This window comes from Arachis ipaensis, chromosome B9, assembly GCF_059453495.1.
Source record: "Arachis ipaensis isolate K30076 ecotype BB chromosome B9, ASM5945349v1, whole genome shotgun sequence".
In the NCBI taxonomy this organism is placed as follows: Eukaryota; Viridiplantae; Streptophyta; class Magnoliopsida; order Fabales; family Fabaceae; genus Arachis; species Arachis ipaensis.
Genome location: NC_142444.1, coordinates 160,063,255 through 160,085,972, shown reverse-complemented (window position 1 = coordinate 160,085,972; position 22,718 = coordinate 160,063,255). Strand labels below are relative to the sequence as shown.

The window sequence follows — 22,718 nt, the reverse complement described above, 5'->3', positions numbered from 1 at the left end:
ACCCAATCATATAATAATTAAATAAAAAAATAAAAAATATATATATGGCTTTTCCATTAATATTCATTTTTAATATGTTTAGATTTTAATGAGTTTAGTTTTTAATGTATTTGATGTTTAACATGTTTGGATTATTTCTATTGATGTTATATGTTTTATTGTAGGGGTGTTCAAATCCAAACCGATCCAAATTAAACCGCTCATCTAATCCGATCCAAACCGAAAACCGATTAAAACCGCACTAATTCGGATTTGATTGGATTTTATTTTTTATAAACCACTGGATTGGATTGGATTTCGGATCTACTTTTCATAACCATTCCAATCCAATCCAAACCGCACAATGTGCCATAATATTAATATTTTATTATTATGTTTACAATTATACTTATAACATGTTCAATTTGTTATACATTTTTCTATTATTCATGTATTATTATTATTTAATAAATATTTTATGTTGAAAATGTTATTTATTTATTTATTTTAACTAACCTATAATTTTATTTCTATTGTTATGTTATCGTTGGCTTTTTAAGATATTGTTAAGACTTGTTATGTCATTGTTGATTATTTAAAATTTGATGTTGAGACTTGTTATATGTATTTAAATTTTTTATTTTAAAAACCGTAAATCCAAACCGATCTAAACCACTTGTAATCGAATTGGATCGGATCGGATTTCCAAAAAAATTTCATTCAATCCAAACCGCACCGCATATAAATTAAGCGTTCGGATCGGATGACTTTTTCCCTTAAAACCGAACCAAACCGCACCGCGAACACCCTTATTTTATTGTACTTGTTGAATTTTTAAGATAAAAATTTTGTTTTTTTTTATGAATTTCTGGTATCCAATTATCCGAATCGAACCAATCCGTTCTTAATCGGTTTGGTTTGGTTCGGATACATATATAAAAAAATACAAATTCAAACCAAACCGAACCATACTTAACCCTAAAAATACGTCAAAATTATTAAATAAAAATGTAATCAAATCTGTCATTATTTAACTAAATTTAACTATCTAATTTTATAACTTCACATAATTGTATCTTTACTTAAATTTTCAGCGTTAAACATTCTTACTAATGTAAATAATTTTTCTTTATTCTTTTCTATTCCAAACTAAACCACCCATCAAATTTTATCCAAAAAATGTTATTATAGCAACTCAAATCTTACATTAATCGCACCTTAATCAAGTTAAATTAAGGGATTAGCGAAGATTTTTGTAGGCCAATAATGTCTACAAATTAAATCCAGAAAATAGTGCACCGTAAACATTTCCACAAATGGAACAAAAAGATATATATTGCTTTCTCTTATCTTTTCTGGCATTCATATTTGTACATGTTTGCTAATTGCTACCGTTCAATATCAGTAAGCTATTAAAAGCGAATATATCCAAAAACAAAAAATATATGATTCGACTAAAAAAATTAAAATAATAAAAAAAAATTATATAAGTAACCAATAATTTTTTTTGCACAATATGAACAACCACTAATCAAATCAAAACACACTATACTTTTAAATTACTCACTTAAATATTAATATTAGAATAACTATCTGCACACAAATGAACATCCAATATATTCATTCTTTATATTTTCATTCTCTATCTATACTTTTCTTAAAAAAAACATAGTTGATTCATAATGTGGCTACCATGGGTGTTCACAGAGAGAGCAGCATGAGCAGAAATTGATACTCTCACTACTCACTGCCCTCCATTATTCTTCCATACTCTTCCCTTCCCTCTAACAGAGCTCTGACCCTTCTTACCTCTGCTGCTACCTCCTTCCGTGTCACTCCAACACAATCCTTTCTTCGAACACTCCGCCGCGTTGTAGCTCGCCGAACGCTGCGTCATCATCACCCCATGGTTCACCATAATGTACCTCCTCACATCCTCCGGCAACCTCAGCGTATACCTCTCCATACACTCTCCTGCCTCCACCACCGAGTGCCCCGTCGTATTCGACCTCTTCAGAACCCTCCCCTTCCCACCAAGCTTCCCTTTTGCCGCTCTTTCCGGCATCCCTTTATCTTCTTCGTTGTTCCGCTGTCCCTCACTCGCGTCACGCGCCAACGGGCTCCCCTCAATTATGCTCTCGCCACCCACGCTCTGTTCTGCTCTGTTTCCAGAACCGTCTTCTTCGTGTTCTTCTTCTCCCTCGCCGCTCAATTGTGTTATCACCGAAATGGCGACTTGGGAGGGATATTGGTTGAGATTGGCGCGGCAAACGGGGCAGGTGACGTGGGAAGAGAGCCAGGCGTCGATGCAGGGAGGGTGGAACACGTGGTTGCAGTGTGGAAGCAACCGAAGAGTGTCGTTGCCGGTGAACTCGGTGAGGCAGACGGCACACTCTAGCGGAGCTTCTTTGCGGATTCTGAGGTCCTTGATGCTGGAATAGAACACGATGGGGAAGGTTTCGAGGATGTCGGGGCTGATGCCGCCGTTGCAGCAGGAACAGGGCAAGTGTGTGATATTGCTCTGTTGTTGAGTAAAGTATGGCTCTGTGCAGCGGCGGAGGAAGGCTACGAACGCGGCGAGGAATATGAAGGTTCCGAGGATGGTGGCGATGAAGAGGAAGGTTGAAGGGTCCCAGGGGTTGTCGTTGGAGGAAAGCGGTTTCATCGGCTGGAGCGGGGACTGTGCCTCTGTGCCATTGCCATGCTGATGGAGAATGAGAATGAGCATGAGCAAGAATTGCAAGTGTAATGGTTTAGGTTTGAATTTGGATTCAAGCATAGCTCCTTTCTTTTTTATTCAAGTTTGTTGTGTTTGGGTTTTTGACCAATTTCATAGGATCAGGGAAGTAGGAACGAAGGAAGGAAGGAAGTAGTTGTCATATTTATATCAAAATGCATGCTGAACTGAACGCCGCACTTTCGCTTTTCATGGAATACAAAACAAAACCAATTTAATTTAGTTAACACGGCTGTCATTTCTTTCTCATCAAGCAAATTTTATTTTTGAGAACTGCTATGTTTTTAATAAAAAAAAGTGTAAATATAAGACTATTAGATGAAAAAAATATAATAAATATTATTTGATATTCTCAGGCGTATATATTTCATACATTTTGTTTATAATTAGGTGGAAACTCAAATTCTTTAGATTTTATGTAAAGTTGATAATTGAAAATTGTTAGATAATTTGATTGATTTGACTAAATTTTTATTCAACAGCAGTCAGTTATCAACTTTAGATAAAGTCGACTGCACATGAGTTCTCATCTTATAATTATTAGTGGATTGAATTGAATACATTATTGATTCACTTTTTTAATTCTTATCATTTTAAAAAATTTAATAATTGATAATTCTCTTTTTATATAGATCTATATGATAATTCCTAAAAAATTAGCCTTATGTAATTATTTTTGTAACTAATATGACAACTGTTTTATACTTTTATTGGCATGTGCAAAGGAAGTGGTTCCACCTAATCCCCGCAATTTCAATTTTCAGGTAAAACTAAAAACTAAAAACTTTTCTCTCTCTCTCTCTCCAGCAGTTTGTTTCCCGAGAAAATGCGAGAAAAAATGCTACTTCATGTTTTGCCTTTATCATTTTAGCCGCTGTCTGGGGATGCTCTCTACTTGATCCTCAGATTTTATTCAACCAAACTTCTAAGTGAGGTTTTATCTCCGCCCGATCTACAATTGATTTTTCCCTCTTTATGTTGCTTTGTCTTTTCCTACTTTTTCTGTAAGCTAGATCGTGATTAGGGTAATCATTCAAATGTGTTAAATCGGTGCCTAACACCGTACTTGTTTCGACAATGAAGCAATTGCCATTTGCTTATTATGTTAACTGGACTCATGATTATGGAATTTTACCATTGTGCGGCGCCCTGCAAATTGAAATGGAATTGGCTTGTTTGAATATGCTTGCATGCTTTTTCTTGTTCATTCTTGCCACAGTTTCATGTTTCATTGGGATATTCTGCATTTCTGTGTTATTCAATTGCTTTGTGATTTATGTGATAATATTTTGTTTTCTCGCTCTTTAATTTTGTGAAATGCAAGCATCTTATCAATGAACTGTGCACTACCCCAAAGGTTTGCCCTTTAGGGTTGGACTGTATATTACCCTCATGAAATGTAATCCTTTTTGCCAGCATGGGATATGATGTCTAGTGTTTTGCCTTGGTAATGTTTTGGTATTGAATTCTGTTAGAATGGCTATTAACTGCGTTTCTTACCTGGAAGAGTTTGTTTGAGATATTATGAATGCAAGATATTATAAATTGATGGTAGTGTAGTTTTCCAACTTCATCTTGGACTAAGATCTTGAGAATAGTAAAAGTTTCATATATAAGAGTGTTGCATTGTCAAAGGCTGTATTTTCTTTTAACCACTATGGCTGCCACAGTAGAGTAGTAGAAACTTGTAAATCATTTATACTTCCATTGTAGTAGCAGCTCTCAATTTATGTCTGGTTTTCTTCACCCTTCGGTTTCTGTTTGCACATCAACTTGTCAATCTAATTTTCTTGTATTCGTTTCACTAATATTCACTGCCAGTTTGTTATTTAGCTTTCTTTTTATATATATGATATAATTGATCCAGTTCATATATTTCATCTTTATGTCTATATACATTCACACTGTTGTTCCTCGTAGAAGTAATTATCCAAGTTAGGTGATCAGACTTGGCCTCATAGTTTTTGGTATGGTTGGGTTTCCATGTGTTCACCATTTGCTGCTGCAAGATCAAATAATCAGTGTTTATATGTTTGTAGTGGTTGTGGACATTCTTTAACTTGTCCAGGGTGTTATTTCTTCATTGCTTCTGCATGCTCTCTCTTTATTTTACGTTATTTTATCTCGTCAAAGTTTGTGTTTTTGAATGTCAGGGTATTAACATATAAACTGGTTTTTGTTCTTCGGGTTTACCAGTTCACTTCGGGGAATAACTGCATGCATTTGGCGTTTGAAGAACCCATTCATCTACCAAAATGAAGTACTACTACCAATCTTCCTTTTTCGTTAATTTTCTTATTTAATGTGGGAAATGAAATTTAAGTTGAATTCTTTGGATTACTGTAATTTGTGTATCTGGTGAGCTAAGAATTCTGTTCATGTGGAATGAATGGCTAAGTCTGAATATCTTGAATATTTCATTTGTTATCACATTGCAGATCACGTGTAAGATGGGATGAGGCTAACATTGTAGAAATTGAATCAACCAAACCCGTGAGGCAGAAAATTACTGAGCCGAAGACTCCGTATCACCCTATGATTGATGATGAAGGCATGGAAAGAACACTGTTAAAATTTTGCATTTTCTTTATCACTTTCTTGCATAGCAGAATTGGTTAAACCGTTTGATATTACAACAACAACGTCTTGTCCCACTATGTGGGGTTAGTTACATGAATCGAACTGTTTGATATTAGAGAAGAAATATTCTTCTACTTTAATATTGCATCTGTTATTCTAAAAACATAACTAACTGTTAAGGAAGTTTGAAATGGATCCTAAATTTTTTTTGGTGGTTTTAATGTTATCTCAAGCATGTCTCAGTCTAGATTAAAAGTCACTTATGTGCGGCTACATTTGATATGAACAACCAAATCTTTTAGATTCTCCATCTCCCATAAGAGGAAGCTTTGAGGAATGTGTTGATGGTGAACATTGTGAAACAAATGCCGTATCAGCCTTTGATGATGCGGCTTCTGGTAGCAGAAAAGGCACAAAGGAGTCTGATGGCTGGACGTCGTCAGAGGATGAGGCAGAAGCAATGGAACAAGATGATGATGGTAATATTAAATCTTCATTTGTTGTGACAAAGATATGAACCTTCTATCCATTTTATTGCAACCATCACTTTTTCTATCTGCTTGTGCTTTTTATTAGTGAGATTCCGTATTGATATTCAATTTCCAATCCAAATAATTCAAATCTTTCTATAGTTTACCCTATCACCTTAATATGTATAATCAATTACGACATGTAATAGATGTGGCTGGCACTGCACAAGCATAGCAAGCTGCTAGTTGCTGTATCCAATTTCAAAACTTCGGTAAATCAAGAATTGTATGTTACTGGACATCATATTTATCACCAATATTTTATTTTAATTTAACTTTGTTGCAAAGACAGCTATAAGAAATGCTTGATTACAAGTTGGTGCATTTGACCCTTACCAAGAGCTTCTTTTGGGCATTTCATTTCTTGATCCCCTCTGGGCTATATGTGTGTGTGTGTGTGTGTTTTAACTGATTGATTACTTTATCTATTGTAACCTGAAATTTTTTTTCCCTTGGCTGGGATTCTGAAACAGATAAGAATTTGAGTTTTAAAGAGCAGAGAAAGGCCCACTATGATGAATTCCTGAAAGTTAAAGAGCTGAGGCAGAAGGCTTCTCTTGTAGAGGACGAAAGTGACGAGGATAACAATGCCGAGCTAACCAAGGGGAAGGGGAGCAGTGACAAATCTGCAGTGAGTGCTAGCTGAAGGGACTGTGACATCACCGGGTAAAGGAAAAGATTGCCCATTCAATGCCTCAAACTAATGTTTCTTACACAGTGATCAACAAATAAAACCCACTCTCTGGTTTCGTTATTCATTTCATTCTGTGGGCAGGACATAACAGAACGATTTCACTGTATTCCTTGTGTCATTTGTGTGTAAATAGTTCATCCTTTTCCACATGCCGATCCTGTCTGTTTATCTTTTATTTTTCTTTTTGTGGGATCACTACACACTATATTATTTATCCAAAGACTAAAATTGCATCATCCGTACATACTCCTGTATGACTCACTACTCACTAGGAAGCATTACTGCAATAAGATTTCTTTAAGGTATTATTTAGTTGATCCGACTCCGATTGGCTTCTTTAAGAAGTAAAGATTGAGGTAAGTTGCTTTGATGAATGAATTTTGGCATCAGGTTTAGCTTAGCTTGTTCACATGCACGTTTTTGTCTCCAGTCTCCGGATGTAGGAGGTCATCATATTTATCCATCTTGGCATCATTTTAGTGCTATGTTTGGCTTAATAAGACATTATGGGGTGGTACAATGTCATTTTCCCATCCGTGCTTTTTTATGTGGAACAAAATTTTTGCCAATATTATCTATTCAAATATCATATTTAAAAAAACAATATTTTAAGAGTTAAGATTCATTAAGGATAGAAATAGAGAGCAGAAACTCTCGGTTCTAGGCGCAATAGGTCCGCGAAGAAGAATAAGCATGAAATCTGCTCAATCTAGGTCGGATGAAGCAGGTTCAATGGCCGCAGAAATCTGCAGCCAAATAGCATCCATATTCTCAAAGCCCACCCACCCGTACCCGCCCCCGCTTGACGTCTTGGTCAACGAGCTCACCGCCGTAGCCTCTCGAAAAGCCCGTGTTTTCCTCTACGGAGTGGGCCGCGAGGGCCTCATGCTGAAGGCCCTCTGCATGCGCCTGGCTCACCTGGGCCTACAGGCCCACCTTGTGTTCGACATGACCACTCCCCCCATCGCTACCGGCGACCTGTTGGTGGCTTCCGCCGGCCCCGGGGGGTTCTCCACCGTGGAGGCCATATGCAGCGTGGCCCGATCCAACGGCGGGAGGGTCCTCCTGCTGACGGCCCAGCCGGAGAGGGGGTCGTGCGTGAGACACGCGAATGCGGTGGCTTACGTGGCAGCGCAGACGATGGCGGATGATGAAGAGGGTGAGGGGAATGAGTTGCTTCCGATGGGGAGTTTGTACGAAGGGGCTCTTTTTGTGGTGTTCGAGATGGTTGTTTACAAGCTTCGAGAGGCGTTGGATCAGACCCCTGAAGCCGTTCGATCTCGTCACACTAATCTTGAGTGAATTTAAGTGTCAATGTGTCATGTCCGTGTCACTATTTGGGTCATATCTTCATCTGCTCACCCGAAATAAATGTACCCACTGTTCTATAAGGTTCTTGATATCAATTAAGCAGCTAAGTACGCACCATGAGTAAGATATTTTATTAAGTTCTTTTACCCAAACTACTCATCAACCATTTTACGGTGAAAATAGTTCTATTTTTTCTCTCAAATGCCACATAATAGGCAGTATATAGAGGCCATGAATTCTTCGAACGACTTTTGGTTTCTTTTGACAAAATAAATAAACAAATATTTGGTAGGGTGCCAAAAAACGATGGCTCCATAGCACAGCTCGGTTATACTTCATATGACATTCTAAAATAATGATTCCTTACACAAATTTATACAGAAAATAAATAAATAAATTGTCACTTTTAAAATCATAGTCAAGATTCGTAAGTCTCAAGATATTTTGAACGATATTCCCCTCCTATTCGCCCTCCATAGAAATTTCTTTACGTAGACAAAAAGCTTAACTCAAGAATCTCTCCCTTTCCACTGCTTCTCGCTCTTCTCTATATATTAGTAGTAATTCTTCCATCAATAAATCATAAAAATACATTATTGACGGTTCAATTGAAGTATAATGCAATAATATACTAGGATTATAGTGTATGGTGTGTCTTTTGACTTTTCAGATTTCTTTATTAGAAGCAACTAATAACACTAGCTGGTTCAATTAGATATACTCTAATTTGCGTGTAAATAACTAAAATGATAAATACTATGAATTATAGGAAATAGTATTAGATAATTGTTGAATATGTAAACTAGTGTTTGTTTTGCACTTATTTTTGTTAGTCAGAATCAATTTGTTAGGAGAAGTATTTTTTTAACAAAATTTATTAGAAATACTTTTAATAAGCTACTAAAAATATAAATTATTTTACGTTAATAAAATAAATTCGGATTCAATTAATTTTATAAAAGTGAAAAACTAAACACATGATTTTGATTTTCATCATATGAAAATGTGTTCTATTATTAGTTAAGAGAGATGCCATTTTGAGATTTTCACATTTTTTACACTATATATTACCTTCTCTTTTAATCAATGTTTGGATAAATCATAATGAACATATTTTCGGTGCATTAATGACTAAATATTTAGAAGTTCATCCATATTTATTGCTTAATATAATCTCTTATATATATATATATTAAAAGTGAAGCAACTATCATGACTACTGGATATTATCATTTGAAGATATATATCCTAGATTATATATCTCCGCCTTGTCATTATCATATGTGCTACGTACTGTTGATAGTAGCTGGCTTACTTTATCTTAAACAGACGATTTTACGTACTAATCGAAGTTTAATTTAAAAAATCCAAAAGAATTACCAACCCCTTCCATAAACTTATTAATTAAGCTTACATTATCTCCTCTCTCACTCTCTCTTTCCTGACAGGTAATCAAAGTTGTCGTTTGCACGAAATGGTATTTAAGAGCATAGATCATTATTTGAGCAATAATATAGATTAAATAAACACAAAGTATCATGATATTTTTTTTGTACATGTTTTGGTAATAAAGAATAAAGAACCTTTTATACATTATACATATAGTGTGGCTCCTCACCTCTTCTTTCTAAATTTTTACCACACTTTCCTGATTTCCTCTCTCTCTCTCTCTCTTTCACGCTTCTTCTCCCTTCTCTCTAACAAAAACCAATTAGCACCGTCGATCGAGAATGGAATCAATGGTGCAGGTGGCCAAGGGTGAAACGGCGCCGTTTTGGACGGAGGAGAGGCACGTGCACTTCCTCAACACCATGGAAGCCTCCTTCGTCCGCACAATGCTCCACCGCAACGGAGGGGACTACTACTCCGGCAGATGGCAGCTACTCCGGCTGGACCGCCACCTCCCGGACTCGTCGGAATCCACCTTGGACTCGGAAGGAAGCCGCAACAGCAAGATGAAGAAGAAGCATGAAGCCTCATCACCGTCAGGTAGGGTATTATTGGACTCACTTTGACTTGACCTAAATCAAACAGCACGTAAAATCACACTCTCATCCATCCATCTATCATGGAAAATATCGAATATACCACTCAGATATTTTCTTTGCCTTTTTCATTTTCCTTTAATATTATATTATATGAAAGAAATATCTCATCTATATATGTACTTTACTTTGAATTTTCATTCAATATATAACCTTATCTTATTTTATTTCCTTTCCTTTCACGTGACAGATTCGTTATTGATAGGTCCCCGATCCAGAACGGAGAAAAGAAGATCCATGAGAAGGAGAAGGAGATCATCGCAACTACGGATTTCATCAATGGAGGAGCAGGCATGTCTTTAATTAATTAATTTCTTAATTACACCCTATATATATGCACGCGAAAAAATCTAGGGCGAACAACTTTATCAAATTCTAGCTAATATGAAGTGAGTAATTCTATACCATTGAATGAAATCTTACACCATTAAAAACATCATTAATAGCTATTCAATGGCTACAAATTACAAAAATTACTTTCCGCACTCCTCGTATGCACGCATATCATATGGTTAGAAAATTAATTGCTTGTGCACCAACAACCACTGCACGTACTCGAAATCCAAATACATACAGTTTATATTAAGAGATAAAACGTATCTGTATGTGATAACATTAACATACATTCGATATGAATGTCAACATATAAAATGTGTATACAAATTAAATCAATCTAAAAAATTTAAAACGGTAGGAAAACAAAAAAAAAAAAGACAAAATTTATCTTATTGAAGATTTATTAAAAACAAATTTTTAACTAAATTTTTTTTTGTTATCAAATATTTTTTATTTAAAATATAAATTGATGCGGGGGAAGGTGACTATGATAATTGATGACATTGTGGGGTTTGATTATGGTGAAATAATTTGGAATTATGTCCCCACAGGTGGTCCCAGAAATAGAAAATGGAGGAGCAGAAGATACTGCTTTTGTTGGTGAGCATCATAAACATTGAGTTAAGTAATCTTCATTGTTTAGTACCATCTTCCATCGCTCCTGTTCCTGCTCCCGCCGGCAAAGAAACACAGATGAAGCCTTTTTTCCCCCCTTTGCATTATTGGTGGGCTATACTAGCTGTTAACAATTCTTTCTATCTTCTTTTGTAACTTATTTTCCATGCTTATCTTGTTCCGAAGAGATAATATTTATTTATATTTGAACTCCTTTGTTTTTTTGGGTGATTTAAGGGTTGTCTTTTTCTTATTATTATAGGTAAAAAGCAATTTATGACTCTATATTGATGAGAAGATGGTAAAGTAATATAATGTGATTTTCCAATAATAAATTAATTTCACTATGTTGATGAAAATAAGTTTGTATTAACTATTAAAGTGACTTTTCTGTTAAGTTTTTATTTGAAAAATCATTTAAAATTTGAAATTTATCCGAATAATAGCAATGCAGACCAATCTTATATGCAATTAGTGTATATATTTTAATTAAATTCTATATTTAAACTTGTTGTTTTATTTTGGGTCCCATCTATCTCTATCGTAGAAAAAGAAACAATGAAATAAGAATCGTAAATAGTGGTGATAGAAAAAGAAAATACATTAATGAAAGAAAAATATATATAATTTTAGGAAAAATGTTTTTTCTTCAGTTGTGATTAAAACTTAAAAAGGCGTCACACTTTTGGTTGTCCAAATTAGATATAGATATATTTTTGGCATTACATAGTCAATGCTACATTCATTTCTTGTCTTAAAAATGGCTTTTGAAACAAAAAGAGCAAGGGCTAAGATATTTTACTATAGTTGGGGTGGGTAAGATTTTTACGATAAGATTCTGTGGTAGTGAGATGGATCGATGAAACATAGATAGAGTAATAACTTATTGAGGAATTGAGATATTTTCATGAGGTTGCATATATCATACATGTGATATGATCGATATTGTTTCAGGACTAAATTGCATATTTCACACGTTGTTTTCACACTTGATTTTTCAAAAATATTATGTCAATATAATTACTAAATTAATTATTATATATTTATTTATATTATTTTACTGATGATCAATTTATAACTAATTTTTGTTATAAAAAGTTTTAGGAGACTAATATTTTTTTTTTACTTTATTTTAAACTAACACTAGTTAATTGTATACATATTTCCGAGTTGATAATATTTTTTTAACGTATAAGTCATCGAGGATGTGATTCATAGTTCGAAAGTTTTTACATAGAGTACATAACCAGGGTGAAATGAAGACTTCGAGTTATATAACAGAAGAATTCTTTGTTAAAAAAACTTCAATGGTTACGGTCAGAATCAAATGGAGAATAATTGGAGATGTACATATAAAAGATACTTTGACATTTAAGTCAGTAAATATTAAAATATATACGTAAAATTAAAGATATTTTAACACTCAAATTAAAATATTTAAAAGATAGAATAATCCTATAAAAATAAAATGTTAGAAGTAAAAAATAGAAATAGAATGTCTTCTGAGCCGAGAATTATTAGGTCTTCGATAAAGTCTAAATCATATTAGTTTTGTAGAACTTATGAATCTCCTTTTGTTGAGAAGTATAAAATAATTTATATAAATAGTAAGTTGATAAATATTATTAATGTTACCACCATTTGATAATTGAATCGCTAATAATGATAATAAAGTTGTTGGTTATATATCTCAATCTACTAAATTTTAAAGTGGTCTTTTAGATTTATGGTTTTTATCATTTAGTATGAAAAAAGTATTTTAAATTTAAAATTTATTATACAAATTTTCGAGATCTAATTATGGGTATCATATTAGACCATAAATTTCTTTTAGCATTGAATTAGTAAATAAAATGCTGAACTAATTTTGATTTACCATGCTAAATAAATTATTAAACGATGTTATTTTGTTTTAGCACTTAAATAAAATAAAAATAAAAAAAAAAAATTTAAATAATGTACAAATTATTTTATAATTTTATTTTTTTTTTGTTTTTGTCATCTAAATAAAACAATAATGTCATTTAATTTTTTATCTAGCATGAGAAATCAAAACTAGTTCATTCTATTAGTTTACTGTTACTCAATGTTAAAAAATCTAAAAATGAATATAGTGCCTAAAATTTGATTTCAAAGATGACTATAATAAATTTTAAATCTAAAACTAGGGGTGTGCATGGCCCGGCCCGACTCGAAGACTCGGCCCGGTCCCGAACACTTTAGGGGCTAATTTGGTGTGATTTCATCGGGTCTAGGGCCGGGTATGGGTCTCAAAAATAGACCCGGTCATAATTTCGGGTCGGGTCCGGGCCATAGCTCGGGTCACCCGAAATCGGCCCGGTGGCCCGGTCATCATATATAATTAATATTTTGTGTTATTAGTGATGGATGATGGCTATTATTATGTGAAATTTAAGTGTTGTAAACCTTAATATTTTGTGTTATTAGTCATTATATATAAGACTATAAGTTAATATTTTATGTTTAAAATGCATAAGACTTTAGACTAATGCATAATATTGTGTTATTTGTATTGATTTAAATATTTGGTGTTATTAGGCAATATTAGTATTGATTATGGTTATGCTTTAATTTTAGAGAAGAGTTGGTTCTTAGTATATATTTCTAAGTGAATTTTACCATGTCAAATAATGATTGGAGTCTTGGAAATTTGGATATTTTTACATGCTAACTTACAAGAAGGTATCAAGGTAATATAATGTTAACGGCCCGGTTTTCACCCGGTTTTTACCCGGTATAATCGTGGCCCGAAAGTGTATAGATTTCATCGGGTCTAGGGTCGGGTTCGGGTCTTAAAAATAGGCCCGATATATATTTCGGGTCGGGTCTGTATCACACCAAACCCGGTTTCACCCGGCCCATGCACACCCCTATCTAAAACCAGGAATTTAGTATATTTCAATGGCATCATAAACAATTGCAGGTTTTATTGAGCAACGGATGAAAATATAAGGGGTTTGGGTGAGTGTTGTTTCTACTTTTTACAATTTTAAAGTAAAAAATGAAATATTTTCCACCTAAAAAAAAATGTTAAAGCTTTAAGATCTCAGAAACACACAGAGAGACACAGAAACAGAGAGGAGTCAGGTGAGGATGATGGTGCAGTTGGTGTTATTGTACAAAGCCCCACTCCTTCACGCTTCGCTCTCCCTCTTCCTCGCGTTCTTCATCGCATTCTTCAGGCTCCCAATTCTCTTCCTCTACGCTCTCCAAACCTACATCCACCCCGATGCCCAACCCTCCACCTCCAACGGCCTTCGTGCTGCCATTCGCCGCCCTAGCGCCCCCGAAGGCCCTGCTCCCGACCTCAGAAAGCGGCCCAAGAATAAGGACAAGCTCGATTTCGATGAGAAGAATGCCCAGATCTTCAGGCTCAGGCTCGACCATGCTCACCTTCAATCCCGCCTCTACATCGATCAATACTGTGTTGCGTTCACCGTCTCCTTCGTTACCCTCTCTTCCCTCTTCCTTCACTCTTACTTGGGTTCCGATACCAATTCTGGCTTCTTCGTGAGTGGTGCTTTCGTTCCGATTCTGTTGTCAAGTTTGAGCCTTTACATGTGGGTCATGATGCTTGCGAGGCTCACTTTCGAGAGATCCGCGTCCAGGAGATCCGAGAAGCAGCTCAGTGTTCTTTTTGGTGTTTTCGGGATTTTTGTGGGGATTTTGGGTTTGGATCACACCTCTTCGTTGCTTTTAGACCTCCATTTTGCTGGTCTTGATGGGTTCTGGAAGGTTCTCCTTGCTGCATTCATGGGATTCATTTCATTGGTGTTGTTCATTCCTGCTGCTAGAATCGCACGTTCCTTTTGGCTTGGAACTGATCAGATTCGTTGCAATTTGTCCATGATCACTTGTGGATGGTTTGGTCGCACCATCCTTTATGCAAACCAACTGTTTGTTATATTTACTGCTTTGATTTGGATTAAGCCTTTAGCTGAGATTTTCGTGAACAACTCAAACTTCAACAATAACAATAGTAAGGGTGGCAGTGAAGTTGGCAATGCAGAGAAATTGTTGGGAAACATGGGGTTTTCACCTTCTGATTTCGGGAACTTTAGGTGGTGGTGCTTGTTTGGGTCTAGTTTGTTGCAGATTGTGGCATTAAGGCCAAGCCTTCAGATGTATCTGAATGAAGCTCTTTTATCTTGGTACCAAAGGCTCCATGCTAGTAAGGTTCCTGACTTGGATTATAGCAGGGCAAAGATGTTTCTGCATAATCACTACTTGTGCCTTGTGGTTTTGCAGTTCCTTGGCCCACCTGTGCTGGTACTTCTCTTTCTTGGGTTATCTCAAATTGATGTTCCTTCTATTGCAAACCTCCCATTATTGAGTGATTTACTTCCTAGCTCTACATTAGTCAAGGGAGTTGCTTTGTTTTTGTCGTGGTGGATAACCTTCCTTTATGCAATATTCTCTTCAGTGATGCTTCTGCTTCATCGCCATTGTGTGCTATACATTTCTTGAGCCCTTTTGTTTTGTTGAGGGCGTTTTCCCTTGGGCCTTTCGGTGAGCCTTTTATTGTAAGTTGAATACACTTTCATAGAGTTTTTCAGCGGAGTGTTGAATTTATAGCTGAAGTTTTGTAGCTTAGTTAACGGATTATGATTGATTCTTTAGGTAACTGCAAAATTTCAAATATAACTGAGTTGATTGTAGCTGTTGAAAGTCATTATTGGGCACGAGAATTATATCCAATAAACTAACTATAGAAAGGCCAAAGCTATATAGTTATTCCATATTGCTTTCAAACCTATCCTGCAAACTTGCATATGTTGTAGTATCTAGAATTATCTACCATACTGCATAAGCCATTTATATACTTATTCTTTAGGTATACTTTGTCATGTTTGAACACCTACTACTTTTGGGGTTTGTGTATTATATTCTTTCTTGAAGCATTCATGAAGGTTGTTCTTGTATAGCTTGAGTCGTCCTCTATGTATCACTTGTCCACCTTGAGATGATCTCGGATTCTTCAGGCTGGATGAATTATACTCGGTTGGGGAAGAACACGGAGTGTGGGCACCTGCAAAAGGCACTTCAACGCCCAAGTCAGTGTTTTGTGTAATCTTGTATGAATTAAGATTGAGTTAAAAAACATAACTCTTCTTTCCATATTGCCTTTTATAGGATTTGTAGAAATATAGCTGTTAATCAATTACAAATAAGGTATAAAGAATGAAAATCATAACCGAACTATAATGCTGATTATGTATTGATGACCAAATTATAGATAAATCATAACTGAGTTATAGCGGGCAGATCAAAGGTATTGTGCTGTTTTTCCTCCAATAGTAGCATTTTTACGCCTGTTAAGTATGTAACTCAGACATATCACAGGGGATTAGGGGAAAGCCAGAAAGATCTGTTTGCATTCTGGATCATAGGTGTCTTGTTTCTTTCCCTCCATAACAATTGAGCGTAATAATGAAGTAAAGTACTACCCTGAAAACCACCCCTTATGTGTGTTTTGAGATAAATGGTTGGGGTTGGTTTTTACTCCTAAGTTATTGTGTGCATAATAAGATCATTGCGTTTATTATGGTACATTTAAGAATAGTTAAGGACATCTAGATTGTATGTAACATGTAAATCGGTTTTAGAATTGTTTAGAAATAGATTACATTTATGCATTGTTTGTCAGTTTAATTTATTGATCCATGATTATCTGTTTTGAGAAGTTTCAGTACTGCAGTGTATAGATGGAGACTAGAAATTTAATTACTCAGGGCTAGGGGAATAGGGGTGGTTTATGTTGATAATTGTTTTGTGCTTTGACTAGACATGAAACTTGCCTGAAATAACACCTGCATACACAAATGAGCTATGAGCATCAAATTCTGGTGATAAGATCTTAAAACTCATGTTGTAGTGGGTTACAAGGTCGGGAATGACTTAAATGCACCAAGATGCAAGAATCTAATAGTGTAGATCTTATAGAAGTTATGTCAGGAAATATACCATTTGATTATCTTAATGGATGACGTGCCAAAGTTTATCTTTGTTCATCATACCATTTTCCTACAAGATCTGAATATGGTATTAGTTGATTCTTATGCGTATGCCTACCAAATTAGTTAGTTAATCATATGTTCGTGCTCTTGGTATGATGTACTTATGGGTATGTTGAGCTTAAATAACTTAGATGGAGTTCAAAATCAGAGGAGATTCAAATTGACAGATCAAGTGAGAAACCGAAAACAGGCTAGACAGCATTAAAACCAAAATCTTAAGGCATTCTAAAATATACACTTCATGAAATCTAAATTTAAGTGATGTAGGACTCAACTCATACTTGAACCACAACAGTGTAGTATTAGTCTGTTGTATCCACTATTTACAAATGTCAATGATGCATGGCTGTTGTCATTCGTATTGAGTACAATCGAAAGTCTAGGTTAACTATTTGCTTAGACTTATGGTTTAGCAGTAGTTTTTACTTGAGCTTGAGTTCTGATTGTATTATTGGCTCTACAACATGCATACTTTCATCGAAAGTTCAGGGCATTAGAGTAATGTCTTTTCATATGAAAACCGATCTCACACAAACAAATGAAAAATGTCGCACTTATGTGTTGTATTGTACTTTGTACCCTTTGAAAATTAAATAAACAAATATATATACACACTAATACATAGTGATTGATTTTTTTGCTAAACTAAAGTTGTGCAATTTCTTCTTTTGGAAAAAAAAATGGAAATTGTAGCACTAATAATTATCTAAATGAAACAAAATTAAGGGGAGATTTTCGGTACCTCTAATTTTTTTTTTATAAGGATATTAGTATATGTTGTTTTTTTTTTTAAATGTAATAAAATGATTTTTTAAAAGATGATTAAATAATAATCATATCTGTCACCCAAAAAAAAAATCATATAGAGTGTAATGGATATTAATATCTTTAAAAAAAGGAATCTTAACATGATATTTGAAAGGTCTATGATAATGTGTATGAGTAAGATTTACGATAATCCTTGGAGTTGGAGATAATGGTATAAAGGAAGTCCAATTAGCCCAATGAATTAAGAAGGGGATTAATAATAATTACACAAATTTTATTGATGAAAGAATCTATTCAACATTAACAACCTGAGCAGCAGGCTTTTCAGCAAACAAGTTGTTGGCATCGGTAGCACTGCAGTAGTGCAGTGGCTGTTCCTGTGAGTCTGTCTGAACGAGGCTGCATAGGGATTTGTTCAACATCACTCATACCCTATTCTACTTCATCTTCATTTCTTATTATAATAATATTATCTGCATATTTAAGGCTTGATTTTTTGTACATTTCTTAAACATGGGTTATGAACAAGATAATAAACGCACGAGTTCAATAAACATCTCTGTGAGTACTAATTATTATTTTGCAAAGGAGAGCTTTTACATATATATATAATGAAGCTCGTGTTAGATGAGTCTGCAGTTAAATAGAAACTGAAAATACTATATATAATAGGAAGCATTGAATCAATTACTATCCCCTAATCCCTTGAGGAACTTGTGCACTTGAAGCATTGTAGGCCGGTTCACAGGGTTATCTGAGAGGCATACACAAGCAATCTGCAGCATCTGAAGCATCGTTGCCTTTGAATCAGCATCAAGAACTGTTGGATCAAGAACATCAGAAGCCTCACCCTTCTTGATCTTCTGACTAACCCATCCAACCAAATTCCCACCTTCAATCTCTTTGAAATCAGGTCCAGTTGGCTCTTTTCCGGTCACCAATTCGAGCAAAATCACACCAAAACTGTACACGTCTCCTCTTGTTGTGGATCTCCCACTCTGTCCATACTCAGGAGGGATGTAACCAAATGTTCCGGCTATGTCAGTGGTGATGTGAGTCTCACAAGCACTGATCAATCTTGCAAGTCCAAAGTCTGCCACTTTTGGCTCAAATTCCTCATTCAGAAGAATGTTGCTTGCTTTAACATCCCTGTGGATGATGTGGGGTATGAAACCATGATGAAGGAAAGCTAGCCCTCGAGCTGCGCCGGCTGCAATCTTGTAACGTTTCTTCCAATCCAGGATTTCAAGGGCTCCGGTCCTGTTTCTTAGCCACAAATCTAAGCTCCCATTTACCATGTACTCGTAAACAAGGACTTTCTCCTCCTCCATTGAGCAATATCCCAGCAATGCAACAAGGTTTTGATGCTTCACCTTGCCCAAGGTTTCCATCTCGGCAATGAACTCGCGATGACCCTGCGTTTTAGCTTCGCTGAGCTTCTTCACAGCAACTGTGTTTCCATTAGGCAAAGTGGCCTTGTACACAGTTCCAAAACCTCCATCTCCAATTATGTTTGCCTTGCTGAAGTTGTCAGTAGCATCGAGGATATCAGCCAAGGTTAATTTCAGAAGAGGTTGCTCAAACATTGCCACATTGATACTCAGAGGTTCTTTTGATCTGCTACTGCTCAGGAAATAAAGATTTTGATCCACATAGCTGTTTAGTTTGCGCTCCTCAAGTTCCTCAGGATCACTTTGCCTCCTGCTAAACCATTTATATAGAACAAAACCAATGCTCAGAGTTATCAGTATGACTGTAATGGCAATTGCAGCTACCCTCCATGCGTCGCAAAAAGCCGACCTGCAAATGCTTTTGATCTGACAATTAATACCAAGCATTTTCCCACAAAGATCTTTGTTCCCCACAAATCTAGCTCTTGATAAGTTTTGGCAAATGCCACTTCTTGGTATTGGCCCTTCCAATCTGTTTTGAGACAAATCTAGGAAATTCAGATTAGCTAGGCTGCATAGCTTCTCTGGAATCCTTCCTGATAGCTTATTACTTGAAACATCAAAGTACTCCAATTGCATCAGATTTCCGAGGTCCGGAGGAATCTCTCCAGTCAACATATTTCTGTGAAGATCCAAATTTGTCATGTACGAAAGGTTTCCCAAAGATCGTGGCAAGTTCCCATTGAACCAGTTCTCACTCAAATTCATAATCTCAATCCTCCAAGTCATTGAGTTTGAGAAGAGCTCCCCTACTTGGCCAGAAAGCTGATTCCTCTGGACATAAACCCCAACAAGGCTTTGCACTGCTGACAGTGAGGATGGAAGCTCGCCGCTGAGCTCATTGGAGCTCAAGTCCAAGTGTGTCAACTCTTTCATGTTTCGAAAACTAATTTGAATTGGACCAGACAGCTTATTCGCTGTCAAATTCAGCTTCACCAAACTACTCAATTTCCCAAAACTTGCAGGGATTGCACCTGAGAGTTGATTGTATCCCAGATATAAACCCTGCAGCTTAAGGGCATCTCCAAGCTCTGGTGGAATGGAACCGGACAATAAGTTGCCAGACAAATCCAAAGTTGTAAGATTAGTCAAGCGCGAGAGTGATCTTGGAATACTCCCAGATAGCAGGTTGTTACTGATCAATAGATCCACAACCACCACACAGCCCCCCAGCTCATCAGGTATGGTGCCAGACAATCTATTATGGGACAAATCAAACACACCAAGGTGCTGAACAAAGCTCAAGTCCGGTATGGTAAGTTGTCGAAAGTAGGAAGAGTTCTTATGGGGAATAGGCCCGGACAGATCATTGTGAGAAAGAACCAAACACTGCAGTTGACTCAGCTGCACCAGTTTCTCAGGAATGGAGCCATTGAGTCTATTGTTTCCAAGATCCAATGTGGTAAGAGAAATGCAATCACCGAGCTCAATTGGAATACTCCCTTCAAGCATGTTACCATTTAGATTAAGAACAGAAAGGCCAGTGAGCCTTCCAATTTCCTTCGGTATAGTACCGGAAATTTGATTATTGCTAAGAACAAGCCTTTCTAGTATAACAGCATTGCCAATCTCAACAGGAAGAGAACCCTCCAAACGGTTATTCGCGGCTGAGAATTCCATCAGAGTGGACGAATTCCAGAGGCTGGAAGGAATGTTGCCAGTGAAATTGTTGGAGTCAAGGTCCAGCACCATCAAGGGAATCTCGGAAAAGTAATCAGGTATTGAACCAACAATCTGATTGTTCATGAGGACCAACTGAGTGAGGTTCTTGCACTTGACAAACACTTTCTCAATGGAGCCAGATAGGAAATTGTCATCAAGATCAATCTCCAAAAGTGATGCAGCATTGCATAGCTCCTCAGGTATTTCTCCACTCAACAAATTGCTGCTCAAACTGAGATGCTCCATCATACTGCAGTTCCCGAGCTCCGGCGGAATCGCACCGGAGAAATGATTAGCAGAGAGCAACAGAGAGTTAACACTGGTCCAGTTTCCAAGCCAGGAAGGCAATGGCCCATGAAGCTGATTCTTCTCAGCAGAAAAAGTCACAATTGGAAGCTCAGAGAGCTCCATAGGCAAGGAACCAGAGAGTGAGTTGAAAGAAAGCATAACAGACCTCAGGCTTCTACATCTTCCAAGCTGAGGTGGCACTGAGCCATTGAGCTGAGAAAAAACAAGGTCAAGAATCTTGAGGTTCTCAAGTTCCCCAATAAACTCAGGAATCGAACACCTCAAAGGGTTGTAGGAAAGGTCAAGTTTTGTTAAAGACTTGAGCTTTGCCATTTCCTTGGGTAATGGACCTTCAATGGAACAGGAAGGTGAATAGAAAATCTCAAGCTTTGAAAGCTCACCAACTTGCTTGGGTAACCTCCCAGATAATCTGTTGTTCCCCACATAGAGTGCGGTGATGTTCCTCCAGTTCCCGATCTCCGGCGGAACCTCGCCGGAAAAAGAGTTGTTGGAGATGTCAAGGGAAATCAGAGATACGGGTCCTGTGAACAGAGACAAAGGTAGTGAACCTGAGAATAGATTATTGCTGAGGTCGAGGAACTCGAGTTGGGTCAGGTTTCCGATAGTCTCCGGAAGTTCTCCGGCTAGGGCATTGCCGGAGAAGTCGAGGGTGCGAAGCTCTGTGAGGAGTCCCAGCTGAGGAGGTAATTTTCCGGCAAACGAGTTGGAGCCGAGTCGGAGGGTCTCCAGCTGAGTCAAGCGGCCAAGTTCCCCGGGAAGTTCACCGGAGAGGTTGTTGTCGCCAAGGTCGAGGGTGGCGAGGGAGGCGAGAGAGAAAAGGGAGGAAGAGAGGGTGCCCCTAAGATTGCGAGAAGGGAGGGAGAGCGAGTTGACTCGGCCGAGTTGGCAAGTGACGCCGACCCAGTCGCAGTGCGGAGTTGCAGGGTGCCACGAAGGGAGGAGTTGTGGGTTGTGGAGGCTATTTTTGAAGGAAAGTAGTGAAATTTTTTCTGGGTTTTGGTTGTTTTGTTCAGCAATGGCACCGCAGAACAAGTGGAACAGGAGAAGGTAGCAGAGTCCGAGGTTGTAGTATCTCGCCATGGATGGCTGAGAGAGAGAGGAAGAGAGAGATGTTTTCATGATGGTATGGTGTTTCTTGAAGAATATGGTGTAGGCAGTTGTTGTGGTGGTTGTGCATGCAAATGAAAATGCCATTGGAGGAAGAAGAAGAAGAAGAAGAAGAAGAAGAAGAAGAAGAAGAAGGAGGAGGCAATGCCATGAAGCATGTGTGAGAGAGAGTGAGAGAGAGAAGCAAAAGAAGTTATGTGTCAGAGGGGCAGCATGCATCGCACGTGACTTTCAAGCCTTCATAACGGCATACACAGTATTAGTATTACTATTACACATTTACACTCCTCCTCCTTCCTTCATTTTAAAGATCAATAAATCACTGTTCACTAGTTCTGCCCAGAATTTTATCACTATCCAAATCTTTTATTAATAAATAATAATGCAATTTTTTTGTCTGATTTAGCACATTCAAGCCTTTTTCATCCAAAAATTATTTCATATTTATATACTTAAAAATATGAATTCAATTCTACTGTACAAAAAATCAATTATCAAATTGATCACTTGTGTGTATATATATATATATTAAAATATAAAATATATATTAAAAATA

The 22,718-nt window shown here is 36.7% G+C and overlaps 6 protein-coding genes across 13 annotated transcripts; 4 read left to right on the top strand and 2 right to left on the bottom strand.

Annotated features, from left to right (window-relative positions):
• Positions 1 to 1,442: 1,442 nt before the first annotated feature.
• On the bottom strand, positions 1,443 to 2,816 carry LOC110266990 (E3 ubiquitin-protein ligase ATL6-like). The gene has a single exon (XM_021112106.2). It carries the CDS (start codon positions 2,756 to 2,758, stop codon positions 1,724 to 1,726), a length of 1,035 nt encoding a protein of 344 aa, XP_020967765.2. The 5' UTR covers positions 2,759 to 2,816; the 3' UTR covers positions 1,443 to 1,723.
• Positions 2,817 to 3,446: 630 nt separating this feature from the next.
• Positions 3,447 to 6,754, top strand: LOC107617562 (protein phosphatase inhibitor 2). Of its 3 annotated transcripts, none has more exons than XM_088499626.1 (5): positions 3,447 to 3,480; positions 4,913 to 4,976; positions 5,155 to 5,267; positions 5,599 to 5,775; positions 6,300 to 6,754. In XM_088499626.1, the coding sequence occupies exons 2-5, from the start codon at positions 4,972 to 4,974 to the stop codon at positions 6,470 to 6,472; spliced, it is 468 nt and encodes a 155-aa protein (XP_088355752.1). In that variant the 5' UTR covers positions 3,447 to 3,480; positions 4,913 to 4,971; the 3' UTR covers positions 6,473 to 6,754. The 3 variants fall into 3 exon arrangements, with proteins under 3 accessions (XP_088355752.1, XP_016174826.1, XP_088355751.1); XM_016319340.3 differs by having other exon boundaries at positions 3,457 to 3,650; XM_088499625.1 differs by having other exon boundaries at positions 3,464 to 3,645.
• Positions 6,755 to 7,010: 256 nt separating this feature from the next.
• LOC107617563 (Sugar isomerase (SIS) family protein) lies at positions 7,011 to 7,911 on the top strand. The gene has a single exon (XM_088499624.1). It carries the CDS (start codon positions 7,214 to 7,216, stop codon positions 7,820 to 7,822), a length of 609 nt encoding a protein of 202 aa, XP_088355750.1. The 5' UTR covers positions 7,011 to 7,213; the 3' UTR covers positions 7,823 to 7,911.
• Positions 7,912 to 9,277: 1,366 nt separating this feature from the next.
• Positions 9,278 to 11,058, top strand: LOC107616592 (uncharacterized). Its single transcript, XM_016318545.3, has 3 exons — positions 9,278 to 9,820; positions 10,067 to 10,167; positions 10,764 to 11,058. The coding sequence occupies exons 1-3, from the start codon at positions 9,562 to 9,564 to the stop codon at positions 10,830 to 10,832; spliced, it is 429 nt and encodes a 142-aa protein (XP_016174031.1). The 5' UTR covers positions 9,278 to 9,561; the 3' UTR covers positions 10,833 to 11,058.
• A 2,799-nt stretch (positions 11,059 to 13,857) lies between these two features.
• LOC110266475 (transmembrane protein 161AB protein) lies at positions 13,858 to 16,112 on the top strand. 6 transcript variants are annotated; one of them, XM_021111280.2, is made up of 2 exons: positions 13,858 to 15,117; positions 15,831 to 16,112. In XM_021111280.2, the coding sequence occupies exons 1-2, from the start codon at positions 13,942 to 13,944 to the stop codon at positions 15,837 to 15,839; spliced, it is 1,185 nt and encodes a 394-aa protein (XP_020966939.2). In that variant the 5' UTR covers positions 13,858 to 13,941; the 3' UTR covers positions 15,840 to 16,112. The 6 variants fall into 6 exon arrangements, 4 of the variants coding, with proteins under 4 accessions (XP_020966939.2, XP_020966938.2, XP_088356742.1 ...); XM_021111279.2 differs by having other exon boundaries at positions 15,774 to 16,112; XM_088500616.1 differs by having other exon boundaries at positions 13,858 to 15,357.
• A 2,066-nt stretch (positions 16,113 to 18,178) lies between these two features.
• EMS1 (Leucine-rich repeat transmembrane protein kinase) lies at positions 18,179 to 22,496 on the bottom strand. Its single transcript, XM_016321037.3, has one exon. The coding sequence runs from the start codon at positions 22,379 to 22,381 to the stop codon at positions 18,317 to 18,319; it is 4,065 nt and encodes a 1,354-aa protein (XP_016176523.1). The 5' UTR covers positions 22,382 to 22,496; the 3' UTR covers positions 18,179 to 18,316.
• Positions 22,497 to 22,718: the final 222 nt, after the last annotated feature.

What these genes read in the sequence shown, in the direction of transcription:
- LOC110266990 (XM_021112106.2), bottom strand. Translation starts at nt 2,758, where the DNA reads ATGCTTGAATCCAAATTCAAACCTAAACCATTACACTTGCAATTCTTG.
- LOC107617562 (XM_088499626.1), top strand. An exon ending in CCCTATGATTGATGATGAAG is followed by an intron (nt 5,268 to 5,598) that starts GCATGGAAAGAA and finishes CAAATCTTTTAG; the next exon opens with ATTCTCCATCTCCCATAAGA. An exon ending in AATGGAACAAGATGATGATG is followed by an intron (nt 5,776 to 6,299) that starts GTAATATTAAAT and finishes ATTCTGAAACAG; the next exon opens with ATAAGAATTTGAGTTTTAAA.
- LOC107617563 (XM_088499624.1), top strand. Translation starts at nt 7,214, where the DNA reads ATGAAATCTGCTCAATCTAGGTCGGATGAAGCAGGTTCAATGGCCGCA.
- LOC107616592 (XM_016318545.3), top strand. Translation starts at nt 9,562, where the DNA reads ATGGAATCAATGGTGCAGGTGGCCAAGGGTGAAACGGCGCCGTTTTGG. An exon ending in TGAAGCCTCATCACCGTCAG is followed by an intron (nt 9,821 to 10,066) that starts GTAGGGTATTAT and finishes TTCACGTGACAG; the next exon opens with ATTCGTTATTGATAGGTCCC. An exon ending in TTTCATCAATGGAGGAGCAG is followed by an intron (nt 10,168 to 10,763) that starts GCATGTCTTTAA and finishes ATGTCCCCACAG; the next exon opens with GTGGTCCCAGAAATAGAAAA.
- LOC110266475 (XM_088500616.1), top strand. Translation starts at nt 13,942, where the DNA reads ATGATGGTGCAGTTGGTGTTATTGTACAAAGCCCCACTCCTTCACGCT.
- EMS1 (XM_016321037.3), bottom strand. Translation starts at nt 22,381, where the DNA reads ATGCATGCTGCCCCTCTGACACATAACTTCTTTTGCTTCTCTCTCTCA.